General features: G+C 42.0%; 1 protein-coding gene and 1 non-coding gene across 2 annotated transcripts in view; one reads left to right on the forward strand and one right to left on the reverse strand.

Moving 5' to 3' along the window:
• The window catches only part of LOC136132458 (nucleoporin SEH1), a 119,012-nt gene that overhangs the window by 78,001 nt on the left and 20,286 nt on the right, over positions 1-20,725 (forward strand). Inside the window, exons 29-44 of the mRNA XM_065889344.1 lie at positions 691-816; positions 1,007-1,150; positions 1,253-1,316; positions 1,738-1,877; positions 1,977-2,069; positions 2,622-2,740; positions 3,644-3,820; positions 5,165-5,255; positions 5,449-5,625; positions 8,652-8,912; positions 9,170-9,285; positions 10,813-10,922; positions 13,578-13,728; positions 17,850-18,025; positions 18,638-18,761; positions 20,196-20,301. Of these exons, the coding sequence (XP_065745416.1) occupies positions 691-816; positions 1,007-1,150; positions 1,253-1,316; positions 1,738-1,877; positions 1,977-2,069; positions 2,622-2,740; positions 3,644-3,820; positions 5,165-5,255; positions 5,449-5,625; positions 8,652-8,912; positions 9,170-9,285; positions 10,813-10,922; positions 13,578-13,728; positions 17,850-18,025; positions 18,638-18,761; positions 20,196-20,301 (2,175 nt within the window). The remainder of the gene's footprint in view (positions 1-690; positions 817-1,006; positions 1,151-1,252; positions 1,317-1,737; positions 1,878-1,976; positions 2,070-2,621; positions 2,741-3,643; positions 3,821-5,164; positions 5,256-5,448; positions 5,626-8,651; positions 8,913-9,169; positions 9,286-10,812; positions 10,923-13,577; positions 13,729-17,849; positions 18,026-18,637; positions 18,762-20,195; positions 20,302-20,725) is intronic.
• Positions 6,742-6,814, reverse strand: TRNAV-UAC (transfer RNA valine (anticodon UAC)). The gene has a single exon. It is a non-coding gene; the product is annotated as a tRNA-Val (tRNA).

The raw sequence follows: 20,725 nt of genomic DNA on the forward strand, positions 1-20,725 counted from the left end.
GCGCAGGCTTTCTCTAGTTGCGGTGAGCGGGGGCTACTCTTCGTTGTGGTGTGTGGGCTTCTCATTGTGATGGGTTCTCTTGTTGCGGAGCACGGGCTCTAGGCATGCAGGATTCAGAAGTTGTGGCACAACAGGCTCAGTAGTTGTGGCTCTCGGGCTCTAGAGCACAGGCTCAGTAGTTGTGGCACATGGGCTTAGTTGCTCCGAGGCATGTGGGATCTTCCCGGACCAGGACTCGAACCCGTGTCCCCTGCATTGGCAGGTGGATTCTTAACCGCTGCGCCACCAGCGAAGTCCCTAGATATTATTGTAAACATTTTCAGTGTTGTCAGAGTTTGGACTAAATCCAAAAATGCCCACATATGTTTTGGAGGGAATTGAGAAGTCGGTAGTATAACAGTAGAGCTAGTGGAAGGGAGGCTGTGTGTTTTGTAAAGTTGTCAGTTTGTCTTCTCACAGTAACGCAGCTAAGCTGTTGCTTTGTTCTGTAGTGTATTTGGGTACGTGGACTACCTCAGAAAAATAATTTACTTGTGTAGAAAATAGGAATTGTAAAATAGCCCCAGGAGTCTTAGGTAAGTTTACCTTTAATGTTGACTATTTGTGGCTGGAAAGGGCAGTGATGTGAACATAAGCTGTGATATTTATTAATATATTGTTTTTATAAATCCCTTTTTTCCCATAATTTAGGTAGAAACAGAAAAGAAAGATGTTCTTGATTTTGGTGACTTGACTTATGGAAGCTGGAAAGCTCTGCCTTTAAAGCTGGTAAACAAGACGCACGCCAACATCCCAATTAGACTCATTATTAATGCTGTAAGTACTGTGCTCGGAGGAAACCTTTACAGAGCACACTGACTTAGAGTTGTAGATGCAGCTAGTAGCATCCTTGGTTAACTTCTCTTAGGAAAGTAGATATTTTTGTTTAGGATCTTTGAACAAATTTAGCATCACACCAACATGACTCCATTGGCTCTACTGAAGCAGCTTCTCCTGTTTCTGACAGAACGCCATAGCCTGGCGCTGCTTCACCTTTTCCAAGGAACCCATCCACACAGCTCTGAAAGCTGTTCCTTATGCCCATGCGATTGCTCAACTGGCCACCCCCTCGGTGATCAACCATATGATGCCTGCCAGCGATGACGGACAGGTGAGCTGGGGGATTGAAGGACTGATTTAGAATTAAGGAGGAAGTTAAGTTTCCAAACTACTTTTCTTTCACTGTGTATGAAAAATTTTTTTTATTTTACAGGATCCAGAATTTCTGATAATTTGGGTTCTTTTCCATAGTCCAAAGAAACAGATGACTTCTTCAGGTATCATGTTTACGTTTTATGGGATTTTCTTTACTCCGTAGCTAAATAAACTACAAAGTTGAGGCTTATTTCTCCTGTCAGTAAATTGTCAAATATTTATTGTAATTTGTCAGATATTTTATGTTGTTTTAAAGCTGGGCAGAGAGCATGCTATTTTGGGTCAAACCCATCCAATTATGGATAATCCAAGCAAGTACCACTGAAAACGTTTTGGGGTCTTTTCTGGTAATTGATGTTATCTCCTCTACCAATTAGATGTTTTCTTCCTTTTTCTCCTCCACGCATTTCTGTTCCTCTCTGAGTTCTTTGAACAGTCATTTTAAGATTTTTTTGTGCCCCTTGATGGCGTAGTGTTGGGCCATGTGTGGCATTTAGAATTAAATAACTCTGGTGTCTGAACTAAAAGAATGACCTTTTACAGAGATTCTAGACTCAGCAGAAGAATTCTTGGCAAGAGTTGATGTAGAAGTTGATAGTCCAAACCCTACACCAGTCATTAAAAGTATCAATCTTCGAGCAAGAACAGGAATAGCCAGGATACATGCTCCGAAAGACCTACAGGTACCCTAAACTCCTCACTTTGCTGTTACTTTATGTTCAGGTTGATTTCATTCCAAGCGTGACATTTTTAAAACATGCCTGTTTTACCCCATCCTCTAGACTATGCACTTGTTTGCCAGTGTGGCTTCCTCAACAAGGCAGTACTTACCTTTGAAAAATGCTGGGAATATTGATGTCCACTTGGACATCAAGGTAAGAATTTGTGTCTGAGGCTGTAACTTATTTCCTCGGGCTGAGACTGTGAGTGTCTCCTTGGGTTCTGAAGGTTGCTCTGCTGTTGACCTTGTTCAAGGGCTGGGGGCATTGGCAGGGGTGGTCAGACAGAAGAATCTGAGCCCGGGCTTTCAGAGCTGGTGTTACACGAGCATAAAACAGATGGTTAGGAAGTTCAGCTGGGATGTCTAATGTAATAGGTACAAGAACCAAGCTCTAGATTAGTTCCTGAAGACCGAGTCATCCTGTGGCTGGGTGGAGGAGAGGGAGCCACATGTGTAGACAACATTTCTGAGTTGTGTGGCTGAGTGAGGGGGTGTTGGTGGCCAGGAATTAGGGATGGGGCAGGGGATAGTTTGTTACGGAAGAGAAGAAAGATGTATCCTTTCCAAGAAAGTAAGATGGTGGGGCATTGCTGGGCAGGGAGGGAGTAGAATACCCAGTTGTGGTCAGTGAGAGAGACAAGGCACGTGAGTGTGTGAAAGCCATGTCTGCAGGTCAGCGTTGACTTATAATTATGTAAATACTTAGATCCCAGATCAAGGAAGTCACTTTTCAGTGGATCCAGAGAAACTATTCCTTAAACCTGGAGAAGAGCATGAAGTTATAGTTTCATTTTCTCCAAAGGATTCCAAAGCCTGTGAGGAAAGGTAACGTAGGACTGTTGATCATGGCGAATTTGTGCTTATTTAGGTGTGCTCCGGTCCACAGCCTGAGGGACAGAGTACACGCTTCACCTCGCCTATACAGCACCGCTTTACCTCTTTCCTTTAGCCTCAGATCTTTCTGCTTACTGAAAATCTCCTTTTAAACCAGCTAGCTGACTAGAAAGTAAGATATCACTATTTTCAAGTATATTCTGACAAAAGTAAATAATAACACGTCAATCTTGATGTTTCTCACTAACTTCTTCTCTCTCACCAAGGAAATCATCAGTTGACCTTGTCAGTTGTTAAAGATACAACTGACAGTTGTACCTTTTCCAGGCCAGTGACTTTTTGGCACCCAAATCATAAGTGAATATCCCTTTACAGTGGTCGGAGCACCCTTGTCACCAGCTTTTGAACTTGCTTGATAAAATGTAGCTTAGCCCGCTGTCCTCAGACGCACGTGGCCCATCCCCTGCCTGATTGCCGAGCCCCCTGCCTGGTTCCTGAGCCCCCGAGTGCCTCACTGTCCTCCGCCTGCTTGTCCCTGGGTGCAGAGGTGCTGGCTGCTCAGATGTGAACACTTGTGCCGGGAGGACTCGCCCGCACCTGCCCACCGGGGTAGCACCCCCACCCAGGAGGCTTTCCTCATCCCTTCCCAGATCCCTCCCTGTCTCCCGTGACCCATGCACTTCTCTCCCGCTGTGCTCGTGGCATGGGCCTGTGGCATGTACCCGTCTCCTTCTCTGTCTGTTTTCTCCTCTGGAATGTAAGCTGTGAGGGTGAGAATGCAGTGTAGCCTCAGCACCGACCAGCTCAGTCTCTTGGACGAAGGAAGCGCATAGGACAATAGTTGTCGAAAGAATTGAATTCTGAATATTGAACTTAGATGGTTTTCTTTGTTAGGATCTTGAAAATATTTGTGCAGTCGTTTGGCCCTCAGTATGAAGTGATGTTAAAAGGTGAAGTAGTTTCTTCAGGAAACAAGCCTCTGACGCCTGCATCTTGCTGCTCAGATATTCCTTCGATTTTATCCAACAAGCAGTTTCTGGCGTGGGGAGGTGTCCCCCTGGGCAGGACACAGTGAGTATACACTGTAGCTGTTATCACATAATGCTAGTCTTCCCTGTGTTGATGATGACCATGTTAATGTTTTTAGAATTGAAATAAAACTATCATATTCATTATTCATCCTATCATGAATACAAATTTTTTAGTAAAATTTTAACCTCTTTTTAAAATACAAGCCAAAAAAATTAGGTTTCAGTTTTCTTAAGCTCTTTGGTGAATTCTGTGCTGATGACCAAACTTAGGCAATTAAGTGTGTCTTCGTTCCTTCTCTGGAAAGCCCTGGGGACTGGTGGGAAGAAGAAATAATCAGAGACGTTGCATCTATTTAAGGAGTTAGAGGCTAGTTGATGAAGGGGCACGTGTTCTTTACGCAGCTCTCAGTGAAGACCCCTCTCAGCTAGGCTCCTGAAATGTCCTGCATGGCCGTGAGTTTGAGGAACTGTGCCCTCCTCAGTAGCTCCTATGCCCGTGGAGTCAGTCCATCTCTAAACATTGTACTTGGTTTTAATTGGCTTTGTTTTTATGAAAAAAATATTTTTCAGAACGTCTTTCCCAACCATTGTACTTATGGAAGGTTTTTCTCAGGTGTGCTGATAACCAGAGGTCTTTGATTTTATTCTGAGGTTAAACTCAGCAACCTTTCCCTTTTAGCACAAGGTGCACAAGGCATAGACCACAGCTTAAATAATTTAACTGTCAGTCTTCAAAATTTGAGTAAAATGGAGATTTATTCATGTATTCTGTGTTCTCTAATGAAGAGAGGCTTCATATATTTTCAAAGACTGAAGGATTTTCATCCTGTGAGCCAGTTGCTATTCATACGTCCATTCTACTTGCACTGTAAGTTTTTTTAAAGTAAGGTTATTTCAGTATGCTGTTTAAAAGACTACTTTGTGCAAATGAGTCTCTTAAAGTAAAAAATCTGAGCGATGTGCTTAGGACCCTTGTTTCCACGAAAGATAGGTTTTGGAGCTGAGGATGGTATTGACTTTAATGACTTAATGAATTTGGTAATCTGAATTTTCATTGATTACTATTTTATAAGACAGATAATTCCTATACATAGAGAATGAATAATAAGGGCAGCTAAGGAGCTATAACAGGAGAGAGACTAAACCCAAAATCTTCTCTGATAAGCTGAGTCTTGAGCATACGTTCTCACAAATGTAGAGTTCTGGGACTGTGGAGGCACAAATGTAGAGTTCTGGGACTGTGGAGGCACTTCCAGGCTGCTCAAGGGGCCTGTGCAGTCAGTCCGTCTCCAAACACTGCAGTCAGTTTTAATTGGCTTTGTTTTTATGATTGTAGCAATATCCATGGAGGAAAACCACATTTAAGTTGTGTCATTGTTTCTAGGCTTCAGAAACTAGCTTTAAGAAATAATTCCACATCTTCGGCCCAACATTTACGACTGCTCATTAGAGGACAAGACCAGGACTGCTTTCAGGTTTGTGGAGTGCGTGGCTCTGTTCTGTTTCACGTTCTGTCTAGATCCAGGACACTTAACACTTAACATCTAGATACATGACACTTAATGTAGGCCATCTTGTGTTCTTAATCTTCGAGGAGTTCATGTTAATTGTATGTTTTATTTGTGCTGCTGCTCTGTTTTATGCAGAGATTTTTTTTTTAAATTGTAGTTTCAGCACACTTTTGGTTCAGAAGAGCGATTGACCAGTAACTGTGAGATCAGGATTCGTCCAAAAGAAGACACATACATCTCTGTGTTGTTTGCACCTACTCGATTATCTTGTATGTTGGCCAAACTAGAAATTAAACAACTTGGAATTCGATCACAACCAGGCTTTAAGTTCACGGTAAGATAATTTTATAGCTTTTTTTCCCTCCCATGGAGTTTATGACATGTTGTAACTATTGGTTAAATATTGGTAAATTACATATACTCTGCTTTTTATAAGTCAAAATATGTGATTACCTAGATTTACAAACAAGTTAGGGAGTAATTATATACCTTGTAGGATTACCCTATTTTAAAAGCAGCCACCAGAGTATTCCTGTAAGTAATGGCTTGTCTAATGCTTGTAAGTTTCATTTCGGTTTGAAAATTTTGAAATGTACTCAACTTTTCAGAAATCCATTTTTTGGTAAATCCAGATGGAAATGTTTAAGATGTTGACTTTCCAAGTAAATTTTATTCTTTCAGTTCAGCAAAGTGTCTATGGACATCATTTGTTAGACTCTGTTCCGTACAGCAGGGATACAAAGACAAGAGCTTTTCTATTTTGTTTCTTCCCAGCATAATTTTAAAAGATTTCAAGTCATTTCTTTAGCTAGATTCAGGGTAGTAAGAGAGAAAAATGATGAATCCTGGAGGAGAGGAAAGAAGGACAGGGTAGTGGAATGAAGCCTGAACTCCCTGAAAGTAGCTAAAATCCAAGCAATTAGTTGGCAGTGGGGCTGGGACTACGATGTTGGTCGTTTCCTAGTGTCAGAGTGGATGTGTGATAAATTACAAGATTAACAACACCTAGAAGTTTTTTTAAAAAGGATGGATATTTATGGCAAATTTACCTTTATTTGATGCTGGAGCTGGTCACACTCTCTGTGGAGCTCTTCACATGACCCCATGAGCTTTGGTGGGGAGAGGTGTTAAAAGGTGTAAATGGCCATTTTCAGAGCAGTGGTTCTCAACCAGAGACTGTTTCAACATCCAGGGGATACTTGGTAATTTCTGGAGACATTTGTGGTTGTCACACTGGAAGTGGGAAAAGATACAACTGGCACCTGGTGAGTAGAGGCCAGGGGTGCGGCCAGACACCCACAGTGCACAGGGCTCCCCATGTCAAATGGCGCAGCCCAAGGGCCATTGTGCCGAGGCTGAGAACCCTGCTCTAGATGGATTTTATTTTATTTTATTTATTTTTATTATTTTATTTTATTTATGTTACGTTACGAGGCTTGTGGGATCTTAGTTCCCAGACCAGGGATTGAACCCGGGCCCCCGGCAGTGTAAGTGCAGAGTCCTAACCGCTGGACCACCAGGGAGGTCCCTGAGAAGCCTGCTCTAGAGTAGCAGTTTCTCTGGTTGAAACTTCGGGTCAGTGGGCATTAGTCAAATTTCATTTTATTTAATCTTTTTTTTTTTTTTTTTTTGCGGCACACGGGCCTCTCACTGCTGCGGCCTCTCCCATTGCGGAGCACAGGCTCCGGACGCGCAGGCTCAGCGGCCATGGCTCACGGGCCCAGCCGCTCCGCGGCATGTGGGATCTTCCCGGACCGGGGCACGAACACGTGTCCCCTGCATTGGCAGGCGGACTCTAAACCACTGCGCCACCAGGGAAGCCCTAATCATTCTTTTTCTTAACCTTTTAGTCAGTAATTATTTGTGACTCCCTTAGACTTTTTTTTTTTAATTAATTTGTTTTTATTTTTGGCTGTGTTGGGTTGTCGTTGCTGTGTGCAGGGCTTTCTCGTTGTGGCAAGGGGGGGCTGCTCTTGTTGTGGAGCACAGGCTCTAGGCGCACAGGTTTCAGTAGTTGTGGCACATGGGCTCAGTAGTTGTGGCTTGCGGGCTCTTTAGCACAGGCTCGGTACTTGTGGCGCACGGGCTTAGTTGCTTCGCGGCATGTGGGATCTTCCCGGCCCAGGGATCAAACCCATGTCCCCTGCATTGGCAGGCAGATTCTTAACAACTGCGCCAACAGGGAAGCCCCCTCCTTAGACTTTGAAAATATAGGAAGAATACTGATTTTGAGTGTTTTCAAAAGCTGACTTTCCCTGTTACTTTCTATTTTCTTGCCTAAGATTTACTTGCAAATCTCTGTGGGAAAAGAAAAATTAGAAATACTTTTGGCTCTTGGGAACTAGCAGAGCTCACCCTGAATGAGGTGGGATTTGCAGGAGCTTCACATCTGAAGCCCTTTAAAAATGCTGTTAATTTGTACTAAGGGGCAAGCAATACTGATTTTTGATCAGCCTGAATTTAATTTTTCAAAATGTTACTTAGTACATAACAACTTGAAATAAGCTACTGATGTTTTTAAGTTTGCAAAGGATTCTTTGGAACTTATTTCAATAATTAGGAATGAAAGCTCATTTTTAGGGAATGCATGTCAAAGGGTATGAAACATTTGTTTCCTAGCAGGGTACCTATTTCTTACATTCCTATTCATAGAGTTTGTTCTGTGAATCCTTGTTTCCTGGTAGTGCTGAGCCCCCTGGGAGCCTTGTAGCTCAAGGGTGGCCCTGGTCAGCACTGGAGCCTCCACTCTGCCCCCGGCTACCGGCTTGTTTGAGATCTGGGCTTCTCTTTGGTCCCTTTGGCACAGTCCTCTGACTCTGCTAGACCGGAAGTTAACAGGATTATATGCTCATAGATTTTTCTGTCCCCAAAACTTTTCATATTGAAAATTCACAATTATTGGGTATTTGAAAGAATTACATGGTGAACACTTGCATGCCCTACCACTTAGATTCTACAGTTAACATTGTGCTATATTTCTTTTATCACATATTTAACCATCTATCAATTTATCTTATTTTATGCATTTCAGAGTAAATTATAAATACCAGTGTCTTTCATGCTGAACACTGCTTAAGCAAACATATCAATATTAATCTTTTTATTGTTCTTTTATCATCTAAGCTTGGCATATTGGAAGGTAAATAATTTTGTAGCTCATTGATTTGTTTTTCCCTTAAAACATAGTCCTTACTGTAAGGCTAGAGATTGACTGTGGGGAAGCTACTAGCCAAAGTACACAAAGCTTAATAATTTTAATTGTAGTAAATCTGTTTTTATTGTCTTCTCTGACCGTAATTTAATCTTCTATTTTCTGCTTACATAAAAATAATTTTGGATGTATGTGTTCTGTATTTTTAGATACCTTTGTCTGGATATGGAGGCACAAGTAACCTGATTTTGGAAGATGTTAAAAAGTTATCTGACAGTTACATGGTAACAGTGAATGACTTAGTGCCTGGCAAAGAAAGTAGAATTGTTTTTTCTGTTCGTAACACTGGCTCTCGAGCAGCTTTTGTTAAAGCTGTAGGTTTTAAGGATTCTCAGAAAAAAGTTTTGCTGAATCCTCGAGTATTAAGGATTTTTCCAGACAAATTTGTGCTCAAGGAAAGAAAACAAGAAGTAAGTATGAAAGTCTCTGCACTAAAAATATGAGCTTATTTTTAGGTTAAAGTAATAATTATGTATTTTATGGTAGAGAGCTAAAATCATATTTGAAAGGAACTTAGGAGTGGAAGGACTTATCTGATCTTGGAAATACTCTTCATGTGCATCTTTGTCTATAGTGACTGTTTGTGCTCCTGTGACAGTTTATTCAGAGTGAAATGACTTACTCAGAAATATTTAATATTCACTCCTGATTTTTTTCTTGGCATCAGGATGTTACTATAATATATAATCCATCAGACAGAGAAAACAATTGTAAAAACACCACAGAACTGTCAACTATATACTTTTTTGGTGGAGATGAAATTTCAAGACAGCAGTACCGAAGGTGGGTCACTTACCTTACATGATGGTGGGGACCATTCAGTGGAAATAAAGAGGCTGTGACAGTGGTTTGGGATTTGGAATTTATAGAAGATGTTTCACTACTTTTAGTGAACTGGCAGATGAAAAATCTTGGTAAAATTTGTGTGACTGATAAGCTACCTGTAGGAGAAATACAGGTAGAAATACCTGTAGGAAACTCGTCTGCAGGTTTCCTTGCAGTATCCTTTTCTGGACGTACATAGGGGCCTCTGCTCCTTTGCTCAGAGAGGACCTTGGACTTCATCGTAGGACGGTCTTTGTAATGATAGCAGATCAGTTTCAGAAAAGATTTAAGAACTACTGAAAGAGTATATTGTGTAAATGCACCTGACTTGGAACATTTCTGGGAGTGTTGAGAATCATTTCAGAGGATCAAGCCTTATTTTAGACATGTGTAGGGTGTCTAACTCTAGCTACTTAAGCTTGTACTTGTAAAAAATTTGGTACATCTGATCTAAATGTAGTTTAATATGCTGGAATGTTGTCAACTTTATATTTAGGTCTAGGTGTGATTTAGACATTCTGTGTGTTGAATTCAGAGTTCTTGTGTCACAAAATCTTGTTTCCTAGCCTAAAGCTGAGTATGAGGTAAGTGAAGCTCCTGCCAGTTCATCGTTCTCAGGAAGTCATTGTCTCACGGGAGGGCGGGCGTGTGCGTGGGCCAGTCTTTCCTTCTTCCAGTCCTTTGTGCTCTGCTGTGTTTTATTCTGATACACAGTTCAGGAAACTGTTTTATTTTTAATCTGTGAAAGACTGTTAGAATGTTTAAGAAGAGTTTAGTGATGATTTGCTACATGATGATAGCACAGACCTGAAGTGAAGAGCTCAACTTTGAATGCGGTTTTTTCTCTCAGTTGAGTATTTTAGAAATAGAAACTGGCATTTAGAGAAATTAGATCACAAGTTTTTTGGTTTTTTTCCTTTCTCTCTACTGGGATATAGAAATCAGTGTACTCCTTTATAACTCCTCTTTGCCATTAATTTATAGTAATGAGATTTCTTTCGTTTGTGAACATCTGTGTTTTATAGAGAAATTTACTTTTTAGTTCTCTCACCTCAAAATTCTCTAGAAGAGGTCAAAGTAACAGAATTACATGGTAATTTAAATATTCCCTTCTGATGTTTTATTTGTATCATTTTCTTGGCATATTTTTTCTGAGACAAATTTCTAACTGACCAAATTTTCACAAATAATGAAAATGTATGACCCGAAAAGAATCTAATTTTATCTTTTCTCTACTCTTCTGTTAGGAAGTGGTTGATTTGATGTGTTTAACTGAAACTGATGATTGTACTCCCATGTATAACTTTTAAGGGAATTTCCAAAACAAGGGGTTTTTTTTTCAATTACTTATATTGGGATTTAGGACATTATATCTATGAAGTAATGTATCATGATGTTAGTGGGATTTTCCAGATGCATGAATAAAATCTAATTAAGGTTATTTTGTATGTATAAACGACTTCTGAATAAAATCTCTACTGGCAGAGCCATGCTGCACACACCAGGGGTGAGGAAGCAGGTCCTTCCCACCCAGAGCATGCTGCAGAACATCGACTTTGCGGAAGCATTTCAGGACGAGCTGCTCGTAACTGAAGGTAGGAATTTCAACGTATTTTAAATCTTCTGGGTCCAGTGTGTGAGGAGGAAGAGTGTTAGCTTAGATGTGGTATCAGGCTGAATTTGAGTCACAGCTTTACTGTATGACTTTGGACAGATTACATCACTGAAATTCAGTTTCCTTAGCTGTAAAATGAGAGGAATAATGTCTCTGTTCTCTACACAGAGTTCTTGTGAAGATCAGATGAGAGGGCTTTGCCTTGTAAATGTTAGATATTATTGCACCTAGTCTTTGGGTGGACTTGTGAATAGAGGAGGAGAACAGTTATGATTAAACTCAAGTTATTACTGTTTAAGATTTCATGATTGCAAACTTACACTCATTTTGAGATTTCTCTGCTCTTGTGACTGCTGTGCAATTTATGGAGGATGTGATAGTGGTAGTGTGACTCTAATCTAGATGTTTAGCCCTATTTGAGCTGAGCTGAGCAATTCAGGTATTTACTGGTATCTATGACTCATACAAAATATAAGAATGGAAACATGCAAATTGTGTAAAAGTATGTGTACGGATTTTCACCACAGTATTGTTTATAATAGGAAGAAATTAGAAGTAACCTAAATGCCCAAGAGTAGGGGATCGTTTAATTATGCAATAGAATATCTTGAAGGCATTCAGACAATATGATTCTATATTAAGTGACATGGAAAGCTCCTCAATTTATTAAGAAAAGAATTATTTTAAAATTTTGCATATAAGATCACCTGTCTCCCCCTTGGCCTGTGAGCCCCTAGAGGCAAGGGCTGCACCTTCTACCCCTGTGACTCATGCCCTGCACTCCCCACCAGCCCATTTGGTAAAAATAATTTAATGTCTTATTTATAGTTACCTAGGTAAAATTGCAGGAGTATACACACCAAAATATTAACAGTGGTTATATTCTGGTGGTAGAATTTCAGGTGGTAGTGTCTTTTCCCCCCATTTTTATTTTCTAGTTTTTTAATGATGAAATACACACTCCTTCTGAAGTGGGAAATGATAAAGGAAAAGGATATTTATGCCTATGTAGAGGTGATATAGAATAGTTTATGATCTTTTCAGCAAATTGGGAGTCTAGATCATCTGCTTCAAGGGTGGGTTAGTTAAAAATAATGAAAAGATTTGAAATGGTTGGAAAGAACGTTGGATTTGGAGCTGAACCTCAGTTCATAGCCCATCTCTGCTACCTCAGCTCCTCCGAGCTTCACCTTCCATATCCCTTCCTCAGAGGAAGGATCCACGTGAAAGAGTTAACCTGAACTGTGCCGTGGAGATGGACCCAGACACATAGCAGCAGCAGTGAAGTCTAATGAGAACTAGGCAGCGTGAGTGTGCAGCCCTCGCAGCTTCACGACTCTATGTCTGAGTGGACTTGGTGGGGAGTGCAGGGCACGAGTCACAGGGGAAGAAGGTGCCGCCCTTGCCTCTAGGGGCTCACCGGCCAAGGGGGAGACAGGTGATCGAAGTATAGCATGAAAGTGCTGTGACAGAACTGTCCTTAGGGACCTGGGGGCCGCGGAGAAGTGGCAATCTGCTGAGAAAGCGGGGAGGGGGTTGACAAGGAGGAGAAGGTGTGGACCAGGGTGGGGGAGGGTATTCAGGCAGAGGGAGCTGCATGTGCAAACATTCAGGAAGTGGGTGTGTTAAGGGTTGTGTTGACAAACCTGACAGGTGACCTGCTGAGACCCCCCTGTGATGGGGTTGAGTGGGGGCTTCAGGTGGGTCCTTGGGGCCAGGTTGCACATCAGGGAGTATTGGGCTCCTGGAGGTGGTGTGCATGCTGTCCAGGTGAGGGGAGGAAGCAGCCCCACTTGGTCTTGTGCTGGTTGGTGTAATGGATCCCTATAAGAATGTTGCGGTTGAACTTTTTACATGATTATTTTGAAAAACATTTGAGCGTATTACTATTAAGCATTCATAGCGATCTTACTTTTGTAAAATGTGTAATTACTGTGGCAAATAATTTCACAATTAAACTTTTATAGTCAGATGTATTTAATATAAATTTTAATTTACACTTCCTGTGTTCTTTCTGAGTTTCCATCTTAAAAACACTTAATTCTTAATATCTAATTTATATGTAGAATACAAGCATGTTCTCTAAAATTTCTTGTATATATAAATTCAGGTAGGTTTATCTTTGGATAAACCTTGAGCACTGTCTGATCAATCTAAATACATGTAGTTATACTAATACTGCCTGTTTCTGGATTTACTTAAGTTTTTATGAGACTGCCACTTATGAAGTATGTGCTCTCAGACTCTGTGTTTTGGCCCCTCATTTGGGGTGGAGGTGATGATGCCCAGAGAGCTGTGGAAACTGACCGGGTTGGTTTATGCTGGGGGTCAGAACAGTGCCCACAGCCCTGAGAGAGGTTGTTACTCGTACTTCCCGTGAGGAGACTGAGGCTCGGACTGGTGAAGGAAGCTGCCAGAGGTCCCAGGCTGAGCGTTGGCGTGGCTGTAATCCAAATCCAGGGCCAGAGCCTGAGCTGCCAGTCATTGATGCTAATCTGTAGTGTTAAAAATCCAAATGTCACCTACCCCCAACTAAGAAGATACAAGAAAATATGTAAATATATGAGTGCCTCTGTTACTTGGTGGTGTGATTATGTGAAGATTCATGTATTTCAAACATTATTTTCTATTTCAGTATATGACCTTCCCCAGCGGCCCAATGACATCCAGCTCTTTTATGGAAACATGCGTAAAATTATACTTTCAGTAATTGGAGAATTTAGAAATTCTGTTTCTAACAGAGAGTTTCTTCCACCTTCTTCCAGACCTAGCTTGGAATCTAAAAGGTAAAACTAACAAAACATCTTTCATCTGAGTTGAAGATTATTTGATTCACAGTGGAACTGATCTTTTACCTTGTACTTTGTTGGGTTTTTGTCTCAAACTGTTTATTTCATCTTTATTTTTAAGTTGAAAGAATTCCAAATTCACAGAAAAGTTTAAAAACAATACAGAGGGACTTCCCTGGTGGCGCAGTGGTTAAGAATCCGCCTGCCAATGCAGGGGACAAGGGTTCGATCCCTGATCTGGGAAGTTCCCACGTGTTGCAGAACAACTAAGCCTGTGCCACAACTACTGAGCCTGCACTCTAGAGCCTGCGTGCCACAACTACTGAGCCCATGTGCCACAACTGCTGAAGCTTGCGTGCCTAGAGCCCACGCTCCACAGCAAGAGAAGCCACTGCAATGAGAAGCCCGTGCACGGCAATGAAGAGTAGCCCCCACTCGCTGCAACTAGAGAAAAGCCCATGTGCAGCAATGAAGACCCGACGCAGCCAGAAACAAATAAATTAATTAAGTTACTTTTATAGAGAACTCCCATACGCTATCTGCACCGAGATTTCGCAGTTGATAACGTTTTACCACATCTACCTTATGGTCTTTCATGTATATACAGGTTTTTCTGAACCATTTAGGAGTGACTTGCAGACATGATGACCAGTAGCCCTGAATTGGCTGTAGATGCCCCCCCTCATAGGCATGGCAAGCCCGTCAAGGTTAGGACACTGATGCGGCGATACAGGACCACCATCTGGTCCACGGAGTCTCCCAGTGGTGTCCTGTGTAGTTAAGGCAAACAGCAAACAAGAAACTGCCTCTTTCCACTTCCTCTTTGGTCCAGAATCTAATCTGAGATCACACGTGCGTTTGGTTGGCTTGTCCATTTACTCTCTTTCAATAAAGGGAGTTCCTCAGTCTTTCACAACAGAGAAAACAAACAGGGTTTGCTTATCAAGTACGATCCACAGAATCAAAGGTATTTTCCAGAATGAAGCTTCAGTACTAATTTGGGGTGAAACACAGAGAAACCTGGGGTTGCCCATGGTACTTTCTAGATCTACTTTGTAACATCAACACTCCCCTCTGGCTTAGATTTAACACAAGGTCCATAAGTTGTGGGTGTGTTGTGTCACACAAGAGACTATTTTGATCATGAAAGGTATTTTATGCTTTGATAACTATGTAACTTACGTGATACTTTACAAACAGCTGTGCCACATAAATTCGTAAGTTTCAGATTTCTTTACCACAAGCAATGTGAGACAGACCAGGTGCTGCCTGTTTTAAGGATCCCAGTGCATTTGCTGTGGTATCCTGCATTTGCAAGATTACAAGGTGATTTAACCAAGCCATCTTTCTTTTTTTTCTCTGGTCGTTTCTGGTAAAAAGGGAAAAGTAGGCTGCAGGCCAGCTGCTAACTCTTTCTTACCGGATACCTTGATGTTTTTATACAATACAGGCCAGTTACTTTGTAAAATATTCTTGATTTCAGTTCACAGCTTCAGGACATGCAGAATGATGCTGCTGGTTTCTCAGTGAAGCTTCCTCGGTGGTGAACAGTGCTGATTTGTCCTGTTACTAGCAGTATTTTTATCACTTTGTTTAAGTGGTGTTTGCCAGGTTTCTCTACTGTAAAGTTAATAAATATCTTGAAGGGATATTATAATACACAACTTGGAGACAATGAATGATCTTGTTTCTTGTGAGACTTTGAGCACCCAGTGAGGATTGCTTCCTGAATCATTTTATGTCTGTCTTGGTTACTAAATGGTGATTTTCTGATCCCATCTTTCTGCATTTATTAGTTATCTTTCTACTTTGAGGAAGGAATTTCCTTTTTCTTCTTATTCACATATATTAGGACCAACTCGTGGATTCAAGATTAATCCTTGTTGTCATTATTTAGCCCCCTGACCTGCTCCTTGGTCTTTTGCCTGTGCCCACACCACCTCTGGGCACCTCCTTATTCACAGGTACAGCAGGATGGTCGAGGCTCGTCCTTCACTTGCCTGTCCAGCCTGGAAACGAGGACACGGGCAGCAACGTGCTCATTGTTATTGAGGTGTCCTTGCTTCTAAGCCCGCTCAGTGGACAGAGCTAGGAAATATATGAGTTTATATACAAATCCACGTGCAATTCATATCTACTTCTGTTTATAAATGTGTTAAAATCTTGAGTTTACACTGATACCTCCAATTCTAATCTAACATAACACGTGGATTCCTTTCCTCCTTCCCATAATTGTACCTTTTTTCTCCAGTACTGAGAAGCCTGGCCCCATTATTTTCAATATGTTTACGTTTTACTTAGTCCCCCTGTTTTCAGCCAATCTTGTCTTCACATGGTCTGTCTCCCTGGGCCCAGTGTTGCCAACTCACACCAGCAAGTCTTAGTGGCACCAGTTGAGGGCTGACTCCCCCCATCCCCATCACCCTAGTGCCTCTGACTCACGCCAACTTGGTTTCTTTAATCCTTATGCTGTTCGTGTTAATTTTTTTTCTAAGATAGTCAAAGATAGTATTAACATGTATTAAAAATTACCTTGAGGGCTTCCCTGGTGGCGCAGTGGTTGAGAGTCCTCCTGTCGTTGCAGGGGACACAGGTTCATGCCCCAGTCCGGGAGGATCCCACATGCCGCGGAGCAGCTGGGCCCGTGAGCCATGGCCGCTGAGCCTGCGCGTCCGGAGCCTGTGCTCTGCAACGGGAGAGGCCACAACAGTGAGAGGCCCGCATACCGCAAAAAAAAAAAAAAAAAAAAAAATTACCTTGACAGTTACTTCAGTTGTGAGGAACTTGTTCTTAGGAAGCTAAACAAACAGTAATCAACTTTGTTTTTTAAATTGTTTTCTGATGTTTGGCTGGTGCCCCCTTTGTTTCTCTGGGGCAGTATAGGTCTGATTGGAAAGGGGGGGGTGGTCAGAGGGCAGTGAATTAGGGGTGAAGAGAGGGATTTCTCTCTGTCCGCCAAGTGTTGACTGGAGTCCAGGTGTAGCCCTGCTGTGTGGTAGGTGAACTTGGTCACCGCACCAGTGAACTTAAGTTGTCATGTGTTCACGTGATTACGAAATTTAGTTGAATTACAATTTTTTAGTAATCTAAGGCTTATTAGAAAACCCAATTTCAACACTTAGTAAAAAAACTTCCTAAACTTTATTAGCATTTCTTAACTGTAGTTTTTTGCCAAGAAGATTTTGTTTTAAAGTTTTTTGGTGTTAGCGTTGTAAAGCCAGTTATCATTATTCAGTTATAGATACTTGAAGAGTTTTGTTGTTTTTCTTAAATTCTTAATATTGGGTAGGTTATTTTTGTTTTTTTTTTAAGGAAGGAAATTCTTTTTATTTATTTTTTGGCTGTGTTGGGTCTTCGTTGCTGTGCGCGGGCTTTTCTCTAGTTGCGGCGAGCAGGGGCTACTCTTTGTTGCGGTGCGCAGGCTTCTCATTTGCAGTGGCTTCTCTTGTTGCAGAGCACAGGCTCTAGGCGTGCGGGCTTCAGTAGTTGTGGCACGTGGGCTCAGTAGTTGTGGCTCACGGGCTCTAAAGCCCAGGCTCACTAGTTGTGGCGCATGGGCTTTGCTCCGAGGCATGTGGGATCTTCCCAGACCAGGACTCGAACCTGTGTCCCCTGCATTAGCAAGTGGATCCTTAACGACTGTGCCACCAGGGAAGCCCTGGGTAGTTTTCTAGTAAATCTTTTTTAAAAAACATTTATTTGGCTGTGCTGCGTCTTAGTTACGGCACACAGGATCTTTAGTTGTGGCATGAGGGATCTAGTTTCCTGACCAGGGATCGCACCCGGGCCCCCTGCACTGGGAGCACGAAGGCTTAGCCACTGGACCACCAGGAAAGTCCCTCTAGTAAATCTTTTAAGAGACCTCAGATGGCATGCAGAAGTCAAGGCAGGAAACAAATCATTGCAGATTCTAATTAAAGATTAGTAACATTTAACCTATACTGTACTTTACTTTTTATACACTTCTTTAAGAAAACCCCAATGTGAAGGATTCTTATTCACTGAAAAATATATAATGCACTTTTATTTTTATGTTTTCAGATTTATGAATAATTAATATAAAAATGTGACACAATCTGCTTTATCATTTTAAATTTCTTTTCTCTCTCTCTTTCTAGTGAATCTGGCAGTTGTGGGACACATGGTGGTAACATTTCTTTGGATGTTTTACCAGTGAAAGGTCCTCAGGGGTCTCCACTTCTTTCACAAGCTGTTCGCCCACCTCAAGATAAATCGGCCTCAGAAGAAGTGTGGACTGTCCAGCCTGAACACTTGATTTTAGTCGCCCCTTCTTGTGAGTATGCCCCCAACGACAGGACAGAAAGTCCCTCTGGGGCCCGGGCTGTACTTGCTCTGTCCTCAGGGCTCTCATAGGACAGACCTGGGCTCCGTGCAGATGTGGCTGGTGGCTTGCCCAGGCCTCCCCTGCCTGCTACAGACCCAGCCAGAGTGTCATCCTGACACGAGGACTCGGACCCCAGGCCAAGCTCCCGTGTGGCAGAGCTGCCCATCCGGAGTTTTGATTCCTGCCCCCCACGCCCCCATCCCCCACTGAGAATGCAGTTGGCACTTGGCCTCTTTTACCCTTAACGTTGATACCCTTGGTCCAGAGTAGGAACAAATCTAGTACCTATGTCTGTGCCCAAGACAGGGAGTAACAATTACCAGATTTCCTTTTTCTTCTTTGTTCACTACTAAACTTTATTCAGTGTCTTTGTAGTTTCCAAGAGTAAATGAAGGTCTTGCTTTACCAGGAATTTGAAATTTCTGTAATTGGGCAGTTGGGAAAACAAAATGAGTTAGTATGGTAGTGTTTTTATTTAGGATTTATTTTTACTATTTATTACCCTTTGTCTTTTTCACAAATGTTAAATGTAAGTAACATTTTATTTATCTGTTGTCATAGGTGATATGACAAAAACTGGACGTTTCCAGATTTTAAACAATTCTGTTAGGTTACTGAAATTTGAGCTGTACTGGCCAGCACATTGTCTTACAGTGACACCACAACATGGGTTTATCGCACCAGAGTAAGTATGACCTCCCTTTCCCCTGGGTGTTATTTAGATGCTTTAGCATGGTGACTTTTTAAGGATCAAATAATAGGCCATTTTAATTTATTCAGTAGAATTTTGCAGTGTGCTGACTCTGTAAAGAGCACCATGCATGGTTCTGTGGGGCCACAGTGAGTTCAGGACTCATGCTTCTTAGCGGGTAGAGACCATGTCCACAGCCAGTTACGGTATCAGCCTGACAGGGTGGAGAGACGTGTGAGGCGGGGGAGAGTTGCTGATGTAGCTCTGCCTACAGAATTACAGCACAGGGATGTGGCTGTGCACGTGATGAGGGTAGTGGTCTCCAAAGCCCCGGGGGTCTTGCCTTTGTCACCTTGGGTCTAGCAGCTTATTCTGCTGGTTTTCTCTAAGGACATTTTACAGACACAGATTCCTGGCTTCTGATATGTCTGAGCCATAATCTAGTTTGCCGTTTTCTACAAAGGATATTTTAAGGTAAAAAGAAGTCTTTGGGGGCCAGATGGTGATGAGCAGCTGCCCTCTCTGTGCAGCTTAATTATTGGGATATAGCCTCAGCTCTGCAGCTTCTCAGGGACTGTGTCTGGGTTGGCACAGAATACGCACATCTGAAAGTTGCTTCACATTTGGGAATAGCAACTTTGCACAAGAGCAACATGAAGTTTATTTGCTTTTGCAAAATGATGGCGTATGCGTTTCAGGAGAGTTTATTTGACCAAGACCAGGTTAAGGTATGGTTGGGGACACTCCAGAGAAAGGTTCCTAGGACCAAAGCAGTCAGTTAAATGTTTGTCTGTTAATGGGTGAAAAGCTGGGAGATGACTGGACAGGTTATTCACAGAGACTTGTCCATCACCCTGCATGTTGAGCTTTTAGCAGTGGGAGGTCATCTTGGCCATTTTGGACGTGGGTACTGACCTCTCTTTATAACTGGTGGTTTCTCTTCAGTCACAAATCCAGTTACATCGTCCACATTTAAGTCTTTGACATCCCATAGCTCTTGAAGAGAACAGTGAGCACAGAAAACCTGACCGACCCCCTTTCCCACCCTCTCTTCCCTTCCAGTTACACTGTGTGACCGTGACGGCTCGTTCTTTTTCATTGGCGGCTCAGAGCCTTTGTGTTACTGGTATTTTGCTCCAGAAATGTTTAACTTGAATTGCTGTTTAGATGGCATTTCAGTGATGTGGTCCATTTTCACATGAGCTTTGCCCTTAGGTTCTTGGGTTCACACCACTCAGCTTTTTGTCAGCCACTGGGTTGGGGTTGAGGCCAAATCAAATGCGCCTGGTAGCTTACCTCTGTTCTCTGCTCTTTCTGAGCAGTGAGGAAATAGTTGGTGACTGACAGGACAGTGTTTGTAACTCTTGTGGTTACTGCTCTTCCAGTACAGGGTATTCTTGGTTCTCAGTGTTCAATTCTTCTTTTAAGGAGCAACCTACAAATTCTTGTGAGTCCTAATTCCTCCTTATCCACAAAACATTCAGTGTTCCCATGGAGTGGCTTGATCTATATACACTGTGACAATGGACAGAAGGTAATTTTTTAAACTTTTTTTTGATCAACATTTCTCTTTTTTTGCAGTTTAAGTTTTGTAATCCTCACTGATAGCACTTACATTTCAGAAATCGAATTGAGGTGTCCTTTCAGCCCAAATAGACTTAATTAAATAGAGTATTTAGTGCAGAGTTTTTCCACTAGTGAGCTGAACAAGTGTCCTGGGTGGGCAGCAGTGGAGAGTGGGTCCTGGAAGCCATCATTAACTTGCAGATTTTGCTTTGGAAAAAAGAGGGGAGTTGGGAGAAAGGATAAAGTCGAAGAGCTACTTTGGGATCTGAATGGACTTTAAATTCACCAGTGTTTCATTTGTTTGGCATTACTTTTCTCTACCATAATTTAAAAATAGGAATTTTTTTTAAAAAAAACAACAGCTTCACTTGCATCTTATCCCTTTGTTTGGC

This window comes from Phocoena phocoena, chromosome 13 (genome assembly GCF_963924675.1).
Source record: "Phocoena phocoena chromosome 13, mPhoPho1.1, whole genome shotgun sequence".
In the NCBI taxonomy this organism is placed as follows: domain Eukaryota; kingdom Metazoa; phylum Chordata; class Mammalia; order Artiodactyla; family Phocoenidae; genus Phocoena; species Phocoena phocoena.